We start from the raw sequence: 15,512 nt of genomic DNA, 5'->3' as shown, positions 1-15,512 counted from the left end.
CAAACGGGATTGGCCGTGGTGTCCGGCATGTCGTCGCCCAAATTAGCGTGGTTTATGAACAATTATTAAAAAAAAAAAAAAAAAAAAAAGAGTAGATTGTGTTACTATAGCTGTATTTTAGACTACAGTATGTGTGTGTGTCTAGTATAATCTGTTTCGTTTCTTTACGTTCATTGTACATATCATCACAGTATTCCTTTTAAATGTCCCGACGAAACGCCTTATTTGTACAGCGATATTCCTCCGCTTATCCTACTACAAATAAGTAGTCCGTTTGCTCCTTCGTCGATGAGTCGATTGGGTTTTGGTGCGAAATAAACACAGTCAAGCAAAAATCGTGTTTTAATTAGATGCTTTGTTTTTTTTACATCACATGTTCAAGTACATGTACAAGAAACAGCCTAATGTTGGTGTCCCGCGCGCGTGTTGTAGAAGCGGAGGGATATTGTGCTTGTAAACAATGCATTGATAATTTTGAAACTCGTCCGCCAGCCCGGTTCCTGTGGTCACTTGTGGTGCGGCTATACGAATTACAAGTAACAATTATAATATATTTCATTGCTGCATGAGAATCTTTAGAAATTTTTAGGGTGATGTGATTTTGCACATGAGTTGGAAAGAGGCCGTGGAGGAATTATAATGCTCTCCACACTGAGCTCGGCGACGTGTAGCGTGGCCCTGCCGCCGGTAAAACAACAAGGTAACATTTAAAAAAAAAAAAGTTTCGCCATGTTCATAACAATATTCATTTCGCTTCGAGTTGTGTTTGTTAGCGGTGCTTGGACACATGCATCTTTGTGTCTTCGTATTTTCTCACAATTCTTAGTCACTGATTATTAATGAAACGTTTTTTGTTATGATTGTTATTTACTGTGTCCCTCAGCTAAACATGACGTGCCGCCTTTCGAGAAGGTGTACCGACTGGGCACGGTGCTGGGTAGCGGCGGTTTCGGTACAGTATACTCGGGGGTCCGCGTGGCAGACGGCGTGCCGGTAAGAGCTGCTTTTGTTTTGGTTCTGAGCACGTGGGGTTAGATGAACCACGAGGCGGTTAGCGACACGACTTCCGGTTTAAAATAAAAACGTCGGCGCGTCTCGAAAGACTCAGCATTTCACGCTGACACACTTATGTTAAATTTCTGATGAGTATGTTATTCAAGAATTGCAGTTTGTGGCTGATCAAATACGTAGCGGCGTCGTAATTTTACAATGTTTTGCTTTTATCCTGAAGGCTAGTGGGTTTCCGGTGATGCCAAACTTAAAAGTCTTGAAAGGGCCTTGCATTCACAGGAGCATAGAGCAGAGGTGACTAGGTTGTAGGCCATCTAGGGCCTGTTATGGAGGTAGATTTGTGTCTTTATTATTCAATCCCCCAAAAAAGTTGCTTCAATCAAAATATATATTTTCAATCGAAGAAAACGTCACTTCAATTAAAAAAAAAAAATGTGTTTGAATGCAAAAATAAATTTGAAACTCAAAAAAATATATTTGAAAACTATTTTTCTTTGATTGAATTTTTTAATTTTTTTATTTAAGTCAAGTTTTTTTTTTGATTGAAACACCATTTTTGATTGAAGTCATGTCATTTTGCGTTTGGACCACATTTTGGCTAGGACATTTGTGTCTTTATTATTCAATCAAAAATTAAGTTGCTTCAAACAAAAAATATATATATTTTCAAAAGAAAAATCACTTCAATCAAAAATTTTAAAAATATTCAATCGTAGAAAAAAAGGTTTGAATGTGAAAAAATATTTGAGACTCAGAAATTCGCATTTGAACACTTTTTCATTCAAACTGTTTTCTTTGATTGAAGCAATCCTTTTTGTGTTTGAGCCATATTAGGGGTAGGACATTTGTGTCAAAATCATTCAATCGCAATAAAAGTTGCTTTAATCAAAGAACTATTTTTAATCAAAGAAAAAAATCTTTTGCAAAAATATATATTTTTATTTGAAATATATATATTTTTTATTCAAGTATCACTTTTTTTGAAAAGCAAAAAGTTTTAAACTTTTTTTTTCAATCAGCTGCCACTCAAACACACCGGAACTAGCGTTGAAGTTGAATCTTTGTGTCAAAATGATTCAATCGAAAAAAAGTGCCTTCAAAACTTTTCCCACTTCAAAAAAAAAAAGTGTGTTCAAAACTTTTTCCACTTTGAAAAAATAAAAGAGTTTTAGAAAATAAAAGAGAATAAAACTTTTTCCTTTTCAAAAAAAAGTGATACTTCAATAAAAAAATATATATATTTCAAATTAAAAAATATATTTTCAAAAAAATGTGTTTTTGCAAATGATTTTTTTCTTTGATTAAAAAGTTTTTTGATTAAAGCAACTTTTATTGCGATTGAATGATTTTGACACAAATGTCCTACCCCTAATATGGCTCAAACACAAAAAGGATTGCTTCAATCAAAGAAAACAGTTTGAATGAAAAATAAAGTGTTCAAATGCGAATTTCTGAGTCTCAAATATTTTGTCACATTCAAACCTTTTTTTCTACGATTGAATTTATAAAAAATTTTGATTGAAGTGATTTTTCTTTTGAAAATATATATTTTTTGTTTGAAGCAACTTAATTTTTGATTGAATAATAAAGACACAAATGTCCTAGCCAAAATGTGGTCCAAACGCAAAATTACATGACTTCAATCAAAAATGGTGTTTCAATCCCAAAAAAAAATGACTTAAATAAAAAAAAAAAAATTCAATCAAAGAAAAATAGTTTTCAAATATATTTTTTTTAGTTTCAAATTTATTTTTGCATTCAAACACTTTTTTTTTTTGATGAGACGTTTTCTTCGATTGAAAATATATATTTTGATTGAAGCAACTTTTTATTTGATTGAAGCAACTTTTTTTTGGATTGAATAATAAAGACACAAATCTACCTCCATAGCCTGTTGCCATTTTTTTATTGGCCCGCAGCAAATTATGAAAATATCAATGAATATGGCTCACACAACATTCTGTTGCACTTCTCAGCAGTGAGCTATGTTGGTTGTTTTTTTTACTTTACATTTTTGCTGTCGCTGGACATTTTCTCTTTCTTCTGCAAAGTTAGATTCACTAGTCTAAATATATTTCTTTGCAATGCCCTTAAAGCTCTGGATTATTTTGTTGCTCGCAGCCCTTAACTCATTCACTGCCATTGACAGTTAAAAATCGATTTCAACTGGGAAGGCTAGCATTGAGAGATTATGTTTCACTGCTACTGATGGCAGTAGACGGCCAATCCAATATGACTAGAGGCTAGCAGCGATCGAACGATATTAGCACCCCAAAAACGACAATGGTAATATCAGCGACGGTATATTAAACATACTATACTGTACATATTTTCCTAAAATGATAAGAAATTGTCTGACTAACTGGTTGATTGTGTTGGCGTCATTTTTAACTTTTGCTTTTAATATGGTGTCATTGTGTCCATGCAGGTGGCAGTGAAACACGTTTGCCGAGACAGAGTGGTTGAGTGGGGCTCTTTGGTGAGTTTATTGAATTTAAAAAATGCATAATAAGTATGTAACTTGCAAATTACTGTATTTTCTCTAATTGCCCATGTTTTTGCTGAAAAAAAAAAATATCAGAATGAATTTGGAAGTTCTTCAATCTCTCAAAATGTTACAATGATGAATAATTCTCGGATTTTATGGTGGTTTTGAAACTGTCTCGCTTCGTACGCTGCATAGACTTCACTATCGTTTGACTGGAAACTGGGTGCTGGGGGCCTATTTTCAAAATCTTAAAATTCAAATATTTTCAAAACAAAGCCGCAAGCAACCTAAAATCAAAACCGGTACCTCCCTCAGGCAATTATGAGCCTCCATGAGTAGCGGCATCGAAAAATTCAATCATTCCGTTATAAAATCCCGATAAATTATTTTTTTACATAAATACATATAAATTTCTCAGATTTAATGCTAGATGCATAAAAATCACCAAATGCAGAGATAATCACCTTTAATTTCAGGATCAATAGCAATGTTTAACATATGTTAGTTATAATAAAAGTTTTTGCCCGAAATAGAGACTTAAATTTGTTTTATTTGGTGCAATTTTGACATAAGTTTTCAACAGCTAATAAATCACTCAATTTTCACATCAAAAAACTTAATACTTGAGGAAAGCATGCAGAATCATCTTAATTTTACTCAACAAAAGCAAATTTTGTGTATGGATACAAAATCCAACATGGTGGCCATCACAAAACAAAGGTTTTTAGGTTGAAAATTCTTGTAAATAAATGCGTGAATTCCGGAATTTCTATAGATATGAACGTAAAGCAGGTCTACAGTATATTCCTGGGTAAAACCAAAAAAACTGGGCAGTTACCATTCATTTTACGATAATATTCCAAGCTAAAGCTACGCTAAATCTTTCCATTCATTTCATTTTTTTTCACGACATTTCAAAGTTCATGCATGGTGCTATTTTATATAATAATTACCTTGAATCCTCAAATCAATCTTAAGACACTCCTGCCTGCTTGTATGCACTAAAATTTTCATCCGGTTTCAAACTAAATCCGGCGTTAGAACGCAGCGCGTGTTTATCATAGTAAAAGCTGCTACGACGCTCTGCCTGGTCCGGCCCCCTACGGGAAGCCATGGCGCAATGTCTGTAGGAGCTGTCTCGTCAACTGATAGTGAAGTCTATGGTACCCTGCCTGTCAGTGATGTGTAAAATGCTTTTTTTAGTTTCTGTCTGTGACCGCTTGTAAATATCTTCTCATGGTCAGTGTGGCACCGTGGTTCCGCTGGAGATCGTACTCCTTAAGAAGGTGGGAGAAGCATTCAGTGGTGTAGCGCGACTCCTGGACTGGCAGGAGCTCGCTGACGGCTGGTTGATAGTGTTGGAGCGTCCTGAGTTGGGCCAAGACCTCTTCGACTACATCACAGAGCGCGGTGCGCTTGATGAGGCAGTGGCGCGTGGATTCTTCCGCCAGGTGTTGGAGGCAGTGCGCCACTGTTATGCATGCGGCGTCGTTCACCGTGACATCAAGGACGAGAACCTGGTGGTTGATTTGCGCACAGGCCAGATCAAACTCATCGACTTTGGATCAGGCGCGCTGCTGCGAGATGGACTTTATACTGACTTTGATGGTGAGTTTGTTATTGTTTTTTTTTTTTTAAATGTTTTTTTAAGGTATTAAATTTGAATTTAAAAGTAGACTGAAAGGGGCCCAAATGATTCATGAATCATTTGAAGTCTAGGCTTTGATTAAAAGGGCCTTAATGGGATCTTTAAGTCTTGGATTTAATCAGATTAGCCTTTCAAAACCTCGTGAAGTTCATTGCTACCATCGTTCGCGCTTATCTCAAAATTTTACTTTAAAAGGGAAAAAAAGTATTTGTGATGGGTAACATCTCAAAATAGTATAACTGTTTGCCTGCCATTGACAGTAAGACTTTCGATATAGCCTGCAGTCACAGTCAAAATGGATTGGACGTCTATTGTCGTCGGTGGGAATTTTTTAGAGATGTGGCCAAAAAGTCAATCGAAAATAGCTAAAAATGCATTATCGTTTTTCGGTTTTGAAGACCGAAAGTTTCCCACCGAATTGTGTTAAGAACCTGAGTGTTCTTGTGATGATGTCATCAAAACACGTCGAGAAGCAACACGCTTGCTGACACTATCGCGCTAACACTGCTGGCTCACATCCAAGATGTCCGTGCAGAAACTCACACAGGACTTTGGTTCCGCACGCAGCGCTTCACTCGCGCTGAAAATAAATTTTCTGAGGAAAAAAAATGCATAAAACAAAACCGAAACAGTATGCAATTAACCCGAACATGCAAAACCGAAATGGTTCAATACATCCATGTGAACCGTTACACCCTTAATATATGTATATGCTGATTGTTTGTCTAGGCACTCGTGTGTACAGTCCCCCAGAATGGATACGTCTCCGTCGCTACCATGGCCGATCTGCTACCGTGTGGTCTCTGGGGGTACTTCTGTACGACATGGTATGCGGTGACATCCCCTTTGAACATGACCGCGACATTGTCAGCAGGCGACTGTGCTTCAACTCCAACCTTTCTGCAGGTACCAACCACCTCTACACTGTCACTTCGACAAGTTGTACTGACCTGCCAGGACGTGAACTTTAAAGAATTAGTTCTATCAACTGAAACTATATTTATACATTTGTACCTATGGATGAAATGGAGATGCTGTCTGTCTGTAGCTGCCAGATACAATCAAAATATAGGGCCAAGGCAGTTTCTCAAAATATCCACTTTCCCCCACTATACTTGTGTGTCGCTATTGCTTGAATTTCCGAAATGGGAGACTGTCAGTTAGAAAAAAAGCTTTTTTTCAGGATTTGAGGAAAATGGCAAAATGATTAGAGCAATACGTATTTACTAGGGCTGTCATAATTATCGCGTTAACGGGAGGTAATTAATTTTTTAAATTAATCACGTTAAAATATTTGACGCAGTTAACGCACATGCCCTGCTCAAACATTAAAACGACAGCACAGTAAAATGTGTACCTGTTGTTTTTTCGGAGTTTTGTCGCCCTCTGCTGGCGCTTGGGTGCGACTGATTTATAGGCTTCAGCACCCATGAGCATTGTGGAAGTAATTATAGGCATCAACAATGGCAGGCTACTAGTTTATTTTTTGATTGAAAATTTTACAATTTTTATTAAAACAAAAACATTAAGAGGGGTTTTTAATATAATAAAATTTCTATAACTTGTGCTAACATTTATCTTTTAAGAACTTCAAATCTTTATATCCATGGATCGCTTTAACAGAATGTTAATAATGGTAATGCCATCTTGTTTATTTATTGTTATAATAAACAAATACAGTACTTATGTACCGTATGTTGAATGTATATATCCATCTTGTGTCTCATCTTTCCATTCCAACAATAATTTACAGAAAATTATGGCATATTTCATAGATGGTTTGAATTGCGATTAATTGCGATTAATTACGAATAATTAATTTTTAAGCTGTAATTAACTCGATTAAAAATTTTAATCGTTTGACACCCCTAGTATTTAAATACCGAATATAATGAAATGTAAGCCCGTTCAATAAGTTTTTGACAAACAGGAATATCTTGAAAAACAGCATAATTGGCATTTCGAACCCACATTTTCTTGGAAACATGATAAAAGGACATCATAGTTTGTTTTTAAAAAATTTGGCAAGTGACATTTGGTTTTTATTCCCTGGTTTAAGGTTTTTTTTATAGCATTTGCACTTGTCTTGTGACAGATTGCCAGCAGCTGATTGGCTGGTGCCTCAGCCTGGAGCCATGCGACCGTCCAACTCTTGAGCAGATCTTTCTGCACTCGTGGGTGACATGTAATAGTAGCAATGAGGAAGAGGAGGAAGAAGATGGTGTCACACAAGAAGGGTCATCCCAGGAAAGCCTCTGATAGTGTTAAAGCCAGAAAGCGGGTGCTGGTGTTCTCAGGTTTTTTTCCCCCCATGTTGTAGCAATTGTCAGATCCTCATGCACAGTCAATGCAAACTTCTGTAATTTCTGGATGTATTTGCTTTTTATGCAATTCTATTTTGTACATTTGTTGTATTTATAGAGAGAATATTCAACATTCTTTATTTATACTCTTTTTGCTTGGGAGTATCAAGTTTCAATGTTTTTTAAATATATAACTCTTGCTGAGCTGGGCACCTTTCGAATTTTTTAATTACATTGTGTTTTTACAATATGCATTTTTTTTAAAAACACATTTTTTAATTAAATCTTTTGGATACAAAATCATTTCATTTTGTTCTTTGATTTTTCGACACTTCACCCTGGACTGGTTGCCAGCCAATTGTAAGGCACACGCTAACCATGAAGTCCAATATGCTGCCAGATCATTTTTTCTTCCCACGTTCATTATAAGGAGTGGGACCCTTTATAAATATTATGATTATATAGTTTTGTATTACATTATTTGATCTATGAAACATTGTTTAAACAAAATAAGTTACTTTTTGTCACAACCACAAGGCAGTTGGTTGTGCAGATGCTAGACAATGCAGTGCCATCGCGTGGCGATAGCCAATTACTACAGGATGAGAAACTAGTCTTATTTTTTTGCTCCAATTTCGGGCACGTACTGTAGTTTTGATTTGGGACATGTAGTATACTCTGCCTGTGTTTACAAATATAAAAATGATTAATTTTAGCTAGGCGATATCGTGGACACGTTGTCCTTTTTGAACAGGCGCGCTTGAAACACCTAAGCGAATGGTCCCCCCAGACGACATCTAATGTGAACGTGTTTTTTTTCTTTTCCTGTAAGTAACGTTTTAACTACGTATTGTCCACATGAATGCAATAATACGTAAAATAACATTATAGTATATTGGTCTGGCCTTAAAATCTATGTGTTTATCGATCATAAAAAAAAAAAAATCGTGTCATGCACAATGAGCAGTCGGCAACAAACCAAATGTTGAAACCATTTTTACCTCTTTATAAAATGTCAGAAAACTTTGAGAAGACAAAACTTCTGGAATGTAACAATGAATTAAGTGACAACACAACAGCGTTACATGTATGTACTGTATTATTGTTCAGCAGAGCTAGAAATAATGGGTCGTTCGTCCAAAGACAAACGCGACATTTACTACCGTCTGGCCAAAGAAGAAGGTTGGAGAGCAAGGAGCGCCTTCAAGCTGCTGCAGCTCGACGAGGAGTTTAACCTGTTCGCTGGTCAGACGTTGTGCTCGCGTGTTTTCACACATACCCACTAACACACACATTCCAAATGTTTTTTTTTTTTTTTTTTTTTTTTTAATGTTTTATAGGTGCTGCTTGAAAATGATTAACAGACTTTCCGTTAAATTTAATGTTGAAAATGGATTTGAGCTACCATTGCTTTGAGTTGTGCAGTAGACGTGGAAGAAATTCATAAATCAAGGCACAACTGTAATTCAGTAACACATGTTTCTGTAGTCATTATTAAAAGCAGCATATAATGTCTTTATATGTTCTTATTTGTGTTGTATTGTTTGTGCCATTGTTAGGTGTGAACAGAGCTGTGGATCTCTGTGCTGCTCCTGGTAGCTGGAGTCAAGTTCTCAGTCGGAAACTCAGGTAGGCACAGTTATACTTCCTGCAAAACATCAAATTAATCAAAGTGAGGGCCAGTTTCTGTTGCCTGGTACACCAGACTCAACGCTGTTCCAGCTATTGAGTCTGGCCACCATTCCCACGGATACAATTTCCAGCGCGGAGCAAGCCACAGCAAACAGACAGCGGAGTGGACCAATCAGCGACGGGCAGACGTGACGTTATTAACTGACGACGGAAGGACGAGGGACTTGCGCACAGAAGTAAACATACGAATAGAGCGGAGTTTATTCAACATGGCTAGCGCGAGACAGACTATTGTCAATGACTCGTGTCGCTGTGTTTTTGGTAATTTAAAACAGAATTTACCGCGGATTGGAACATGTTCTCGGTTATCCCGTTGACCATCTGTGTTGTAGAGACGACTTTCGGCGCGCAAGAGTGACGTTGCTCGTGAAGAACACGTCACGCAAATAAACGAATCTGATTTGTCGATTGATTTTGTACCTGCTCGAAAAGGCCGTTAATGGGATGGTTCCCAGACTATTTCTCTCAGTGTTTGAAAAATACAGGGAGAATAGTCTGGCAGAGCCAGGCAACAGTTTCTGAGGAACTGGAGCATAATGTATCTCATTACAATTTGATTTTCACCTTTGAATATTTGCTTGGGTTGAATTTGAATGAGGTTTGTTGTTTAGATGTCGTGAGGAGAAGTCTGACAGTGGTGAAGAGGTGAAGATTGTGGCAGTGGACCTGCAGGCCATGGCTCCTCTTCCAGGAGTTACTCAGATTCAAGGAGACATCACCAAGGTGACATTTGAACAATTCTATATGACGTGTCAAGATCTTTTTAAAAACATTCAAACGGTAATAGTAACCAAAGCATTTAACATTGTCCATAAAAAGTCATCTGACACTACAGTAATGCTAAGTGCAAATTTAGTGCCATTTGTGACGTGAGCATCACGTGACGGAAACGACAGTCTCTTCCCTGGCGTCTCAGGTGTCTACAGCGGAAGAGATCGTACGTCACTTTGAGGGTCGCCCAGCCGACTTGGTAGTGTGTGATGGCGCTCCTGACGGTTAGTCCCTTGGCCCCCCTCCACCGCTGTGACCGCAAGTGTGCATTCCTCACGTGTTTTTGTTACTGTCGTAGTAACGGGCCTCCATGATGTGGATGAGTACATCCAGGCTCAGCTGCTACTGGCTGTAAGTTTCTAGCAAGGGTGTGTTTTTACCAAGAAAGATGACTGAATTCAGTTATTTGAGCTGTTTGTTTTTTTTACTTCAGGCGTTGAACATCACTACTCACGTACTTAAACCAGGTGGAACTTTTGTGGCCAAGGTTAGTCAGCTACTACTCATCCACTATAGACCCTACCCACTGACGTCACAAAACCACGTGCTCGCTGTATGGTTCCGCCCCCTTGTCCGTCATTTTGTCTCTGTATTAGCATTGGTTTCAATTGATCGAGGAATTTAAAATGCATTTCATGGAAGACCCGGTGCTTTCGGATGCCGTAAACTCACTGGATGTGTTGCATAAAAGGCGTTATGTGGAAAAGCTTCGTTCTATACAGTCGCCAGATCCATATTTGATGCCCAAATCGATGTTTTTCGACCCACTGTCTTCGCCCTGTCTGCCTGACATCTGCTACGCTGATATTTACAACTATCTTGTCCACACAAAATCAGCCTATTCTCACGAAAATTTGAAAAACTTCAAGAGCTTGGAGGCTTATAAATACTTCGTTGCTGGTTGGGTGAAACAGGTCCTCGTCCACGAAAATTCGGCAGGAATCCATCTTGTGCTTGGAAAGGTGAGTTACGAAATTTTCAATTCAAAATCTTTTATTCTCGCTAACATCCACTGTCAAGTCTAATTTATTTCATGTCATTTGTCAATGCAGTTAGGGCTTTTTATGTTTATATGGTTTAGCGATAGCACTCTCACTACATACATACGTGTATGTTGTCGGCGATTAGCCTAGCAATGATCTTAATTGTGGTTATTTGTCAGCCCAAAACCCTCTAAGTATATCTTAAATGCATCTTACCGGATATAAAATGACTACTACATAGTCTGTGGTGATTTTTTGGTGCCCAGTTTTCACGTCGAATTGCAGCCGTCCATTTCGCTCTCCTCTTTGGATCCCTCGGAATACGGTAAAACTTCAAGTCTCTCCATCCATCTTCTCTGTTAGTGCAACCAACAGCCACACACGCCTTCACCATTTTGATTATTAATGTTAAGGAGCAGAGAAACACGCCGTAAATAGGAGGAATGTACGTAGCCGTAACAGGTTAACACTATGTTTTGACGGACAATTGGGCGGTACCATTCAGGAGAGCGGAGTTGTGACGTCACGTGGGTAGGGTCTATTGACTCGCGTATTTTCAGCTGTTTTCAAAGATGAGTTTCCCTTGTTGTTTGATAACATATTGAATGATTAGTCAAGACCTATGGAGGATAAAATGGGACAGAATGAAATATATACTGTATTGGCCCAAATATAAACAGTGTTTTTTTGCATTGAAATAAGATTGAAAAAGAGGGGTTCATCTTATATTCGCGGTCTAGACATTATACCCATTCACGAGTCACGACGCTAGATGACGCCAGATATCATTGAAGTGATGTTCTGTTATGACAGATCTCAGCTACTCTCCCCATTCACGACGCTAGATGGCGCCAGATATCATTGAAGCGATGTTCTGTCATGATAGATCTCAGCTACTAGTTTAACCAGTTTGCATTATTTTATTTCAATGTTTTTCCTTATTCAGATGTTTCAAGACTACAGTTACAGTTAGACTTCACTTTGATGGTTAATGCAGTTATTGCAATTTTGTTTTTTTATCACAATAGATTGGTTTATTTACATTTCAAAAACCAGAAGCCATTTATTTACGAATGTGATTACACTTTAGTTTACACATTTAACTGTTCAGATATTAAGATTTGAATGAGGCAAAATAACATGCTTTTTCTCTCAAATATATTGTTATAATCATTTGTTTTAGATGTAACGTAATTATTTTCTGTATAAAAATTAATTTGGTGTTCAAAAAGTCTTTTTTCAAACTAGGGGGTCTTCTTATAATCAGGGCCTTCTTATATCCGGGCCGATACGGTACATCTTTAAATAAATACTTAAATTTGTCTTTAATTAATTAAAATACGATTCTATTTACTGTTAAAAAAAACAACATAATTTCACTAATTATTTCATGGATGTCTGTTGCAGCACTTCATTAATTCATGAAGGTTTTTGACTAACTTTTTTTTTTTTTTTTTTTGCACATCTGGTTGGATGCAAACTGCATTTTGTTGCGCTGTACTTGTTTGTGTGCAATAACAATCAAGTTGAATCTGGATCTAAAGTGATTGGAGTGGTCGCCAAGGTGCAAACATCAAGTGTGCTTTTTATTAATCTATGTCCCATCTGTTCTCAACCATGTTGTTAGTTAAAGCAGTGCACATGACCACAGCCTGCCAAATTAACTCAATTTACTCTGTAAAATCTTTTAATGTCCCTGTCTTAGTCACACAATTTTCTGTCTTCTGTTTTTTCCTGACAGATTTTCCGGGGCAAAGATGTGACGCTGCTGTACTCGCAGCTTAAGATCTTTTTCAGCGGCGTGACATGCGCCAAGCCTCGTAGCAGTCGGAACTCCAGCATTGGTTAGTTGCCACCTCTGACCATTTTTATTCATTTTTTAAAATATATTTTTCAATACATGTTGTCTCTGCTTGCATGCAGAAGCTTTTGTGGTGTGTCAAAACTACCATCCTCCAGAAGGTTACGTGCCCAACATGTCCAACCCTCTGCTTGATCACTCCTACGGTAAGTATTTTTTATAAACAAAAATACAGTGCATATCATCAGTATTCTCCTCCTTGGATGTTTTCCACTTTTACTGCATTCATAAATCGTTCTCAAAGCAATTTGGCATTTTTAATGCAAAAATTTATTGGGAAAAGAACTTTTCAATATCAAAGTGAAAACAGAGTTCTACAAAGTAATGTCAATGAAATAAAAATACATAAAGGAAAATAATTGTTTGTATAGTTATCCTTCAACTCAGTATTTCGCAGCTGCACCATAAAACTGAGGATCCTGCCCTAATACCTGGTGAAAAAAATAAATACGTCCACACCAGCACGTTTTTAGGGGGGAAAAAAAGCTTCCACAGCCAGTTGCATTCATTCATTTTTAAGTACATTCTTAATAAAGGGTGAAAAATAATTGTCCATATTACCCCATCCTTCACATGTGTTCTTCAATATGAAACACTGCAAGAGTTTGTAAATAAATGGAAGCAAAAAAGCACCTGTCTAATGTACTTCAAATGTAAACATTGGTCTCATGTGTGACGTGGGGACTAGGCATGTGCTTGTATTATATTCTATTGGTATGATAACCTTAAGCCAAAGTATCACTGTATCACAGTATTGCAATTACAGCTCTAAAATGTATCAATATGAGATATCTAGGTTAAAAAAAAAACTTTTTCCATTGAACAGGATTTTTATTTTTTAAAACATTAGCAAATTGGAACATAAGTATAATGTTAAAATACATTAAAAAATATATATATAAGAAAATATTCGCAATAAAATAAATGCAGTCCTTTAGGTGAGCCTAAACCCACAGCCACAGCTCAACATTATTACCATCAGAACAAAAATAATTGAATTCATGAAAAGTACTTGTGTATGACTCGTATTATGTTTACATTAAACACACTCTCTTTCTCAACATAGTTGCCAGAGAGAGAAAAAATCCACGTTTTACCACTACTCGACACACTAAACACGCTAGAGCTGGTGGGAAACATTCATGACAGTGTTTACTAACCTTTAATTTTGTATAAATTCATCAATGGCAAAGAAAAAAAATAAGGGTCTGTGTTGTACCTGGAAGAGTTCAATGAGTGAACTACAGTACTTCATAATTTGGACAAACGTGAACTGAATGTGGTATATTTTGCTCCTCATTTGTGCCCTTTCAGAGCCTCTTTTCTGTACTGGACTGTTCAGTTTGACTAGATGCGAGGATGCTTTGCACCACAACGACCAAAGAGTTGAATAAATGTGTGAATAACTCAGAATAAATAAAACATGTCGTAAACCAGTGGTTGAGTTGATAAATTACCCAATCATGGATTCAGGATTTTGCCCTAGCACAAAATAACCATAATGAGTAAAACATTTCATTTAACCCAATACCTGAGTTGATTGATAACCTAGCATTTTTTTAGCAAGCAGTGATGTATTATTTATTTTTAAAAATTTATTTACCAATTTAAAATGTTAAAATTTACTTTATGCTATAGGGCTCTTCAACTTTTTTTTTTAAACAGATGTAGACTTCAACCAGCTAGAAGGCCCGAACCGAATCATCGTGCCTTTCCTCGCGTGTGGAGACCTGAGTGCCTTTGACTCCGATAGGACTTACCCTCTTCAGGTAAGGTTGCACGTCATCAGAATACTCTGTTAATTCTTATTAAAATTTAAATTTGTTGTATTTCTTCAGCTGGAAGCAGGAAAAGAGTACCAGTACACGCCGCCCACCCAGCCACCCATCAGCCCCCCTTACCAACAGGCCTGTCACCTCCGCAAAAACAACTTGCTCTCCAAAGAGGAATCTTCCAATTCCGGACCACAACAGAGCGGAGAACAGACCAAGGCTGACTAACCCAGCAAGTTTTATTACCATCTGTTAAATAAGATTATGTTTTTAATGTTTTTATTTTAATCTCGAATGTTCAGTAGACACGGTTTGCATGTCTGCCTGACAGTTTTAAACATTTTGGCTCAAATCCTGCTATTCCTGTGTAGAGTTTGCTTGTACTTCTCTGGGCTCATGTGGGTTTTCTTAGAATTATACATTCGGTTCATTGAAGAATCGCTCGCCCATAATTATTTGGCTTAAAACAGTATGAGCCCTGATAGGCAGAGAAACATTCAGTTAGTTTTCCTAAATGGGCCCTAATGTTGAAAATATGAGTGATGAAAGGTGAATGAATGGATGGATTAGTTGTACTTATTAAAAAATAAAAGACATTTACTGTGCATCATGCTCATAGTTTTACAATGGTAGGACTAAATTTAAAAAAAGGACGTTTCACATTGTTAGAAAAACAATTTAACCCTTTCAGAGACAATGGTCACTACAGTGGACAGCTATTCCAACGTTGACACTTAAGACAATGCTTTATATAGTGCAAATAAATTTTAAGTCATTAAAACATGAGCAATTATTCATAGTATTGTATTTTTTTATATATAATTTTAATTAATACAAGGTTAAAAGCGAATTATATTAAAATGAATAAAACCAAATGCACCCTAGATACGACCCCAAGTAACAATAAAGTTGACACATTGTATACCATTGACTATGTTGAATTCATTATAACTGGTAAGACTGTCCGTGATCTTTCAGTGCCA

The 15,512-nt window shown here is 37.0% G+C and overlaps 2 protein-coding genes across 5 annotated transcripts; both read left to right on the top strand.

Moving 5' to 3' along the window:
* Positions 1-196: 196 nt before the first annotated feature.
* On the top strand, positions 197-7,750 carry LOC130916291 (serine/threonine-protein kinase pim-3-like). Its single transcript, XM_057836901.1, has 6 exons — positions 197-700; positions 884-993; positions 3,440-3,490; positions 4,744-5,107; positions 5,877-6,053; positions 7,243-7,750. Exons 1-6 carry the CDS (start codon positions 640-642, stop codon positions 7,404-7,406), a joined length of 927 nt encoding a protein of 308 aa, XP_057692884.1. The 5' UTR covers positions 197-639; the 3' UTR covers positions 7,407-7,750.
* Positions 7,751-8,194: 444 nt separating this feature from the next.
* On the top strand, positions 8,195-15,456 carry ftsj1 (FtsJ RNA 2'-O-methyltransferase 1). 4 transcript variants are annotated; one of them, XM_057836861.1, is made up of 11 exons: positions 8,195-8,277; positions 8,564-8,695; positions 9,010-9,079; positions 9,754-9,865; positions 10,059-10,137; positions 10,212-10,264; positions 10,347-10,400; positions 12,638-12,740; positions 12,820-12,903; positions 14,423-14,526; positions 14,596-15,451. In XM_057836861.1, the coding sequence occupies exons 2-11, from the start codon at positions 8,575-8,577 to the stop codon at positions 14,755-14,757; spliced, it is 942 nt and encodes a 313-aa protein (XP_057692844.1). In that variant the 5' UTR covers positions 8,195-8,277; positions 8,564-8,574; the 3' UTR covers positions 14,758-15,451. The 4 variants fall into 4 exon arrangements, with proteins under 4 accessions (XP_057692844.1, XP_057692845.1, XP_057692846.1 ...); XM_057836862.1 differs by having other exon boundaries at positions 8,196-8,277; positions 8,561-8,695; XM_057836859.1 differs by lacking the exon at positions 8,195-8,277 and having other exon boundaries at positions 8,298-8,695.
* The last annotated feature ends 56 nt before the right edge of the window (positions 15,457-15,512 follow it).

The sequence above is a fragment of the Corythoichthys intestinalis genome, chromosome 5 (assembly GCF_030265065.1).
Source record: "Corythoichthys intestinalis isolate RoL2023-P3 chromosome 5, ASM3026506v1, whole genome shotgun sequence".
In the NCBI taxonomy this organism is placed as follows: domain Eukaryota; kingdom Metazoa; phylum Chordata; class Actinopteri; order Syngnathiformes; family Syngnathidae; genus Corythoichthys; species Corythoichthys intestinalis.
Note: the sequence above shows the minus strand (reverse complement) of the source record. Positions and strands in the feature narration are given on the sequence as shown.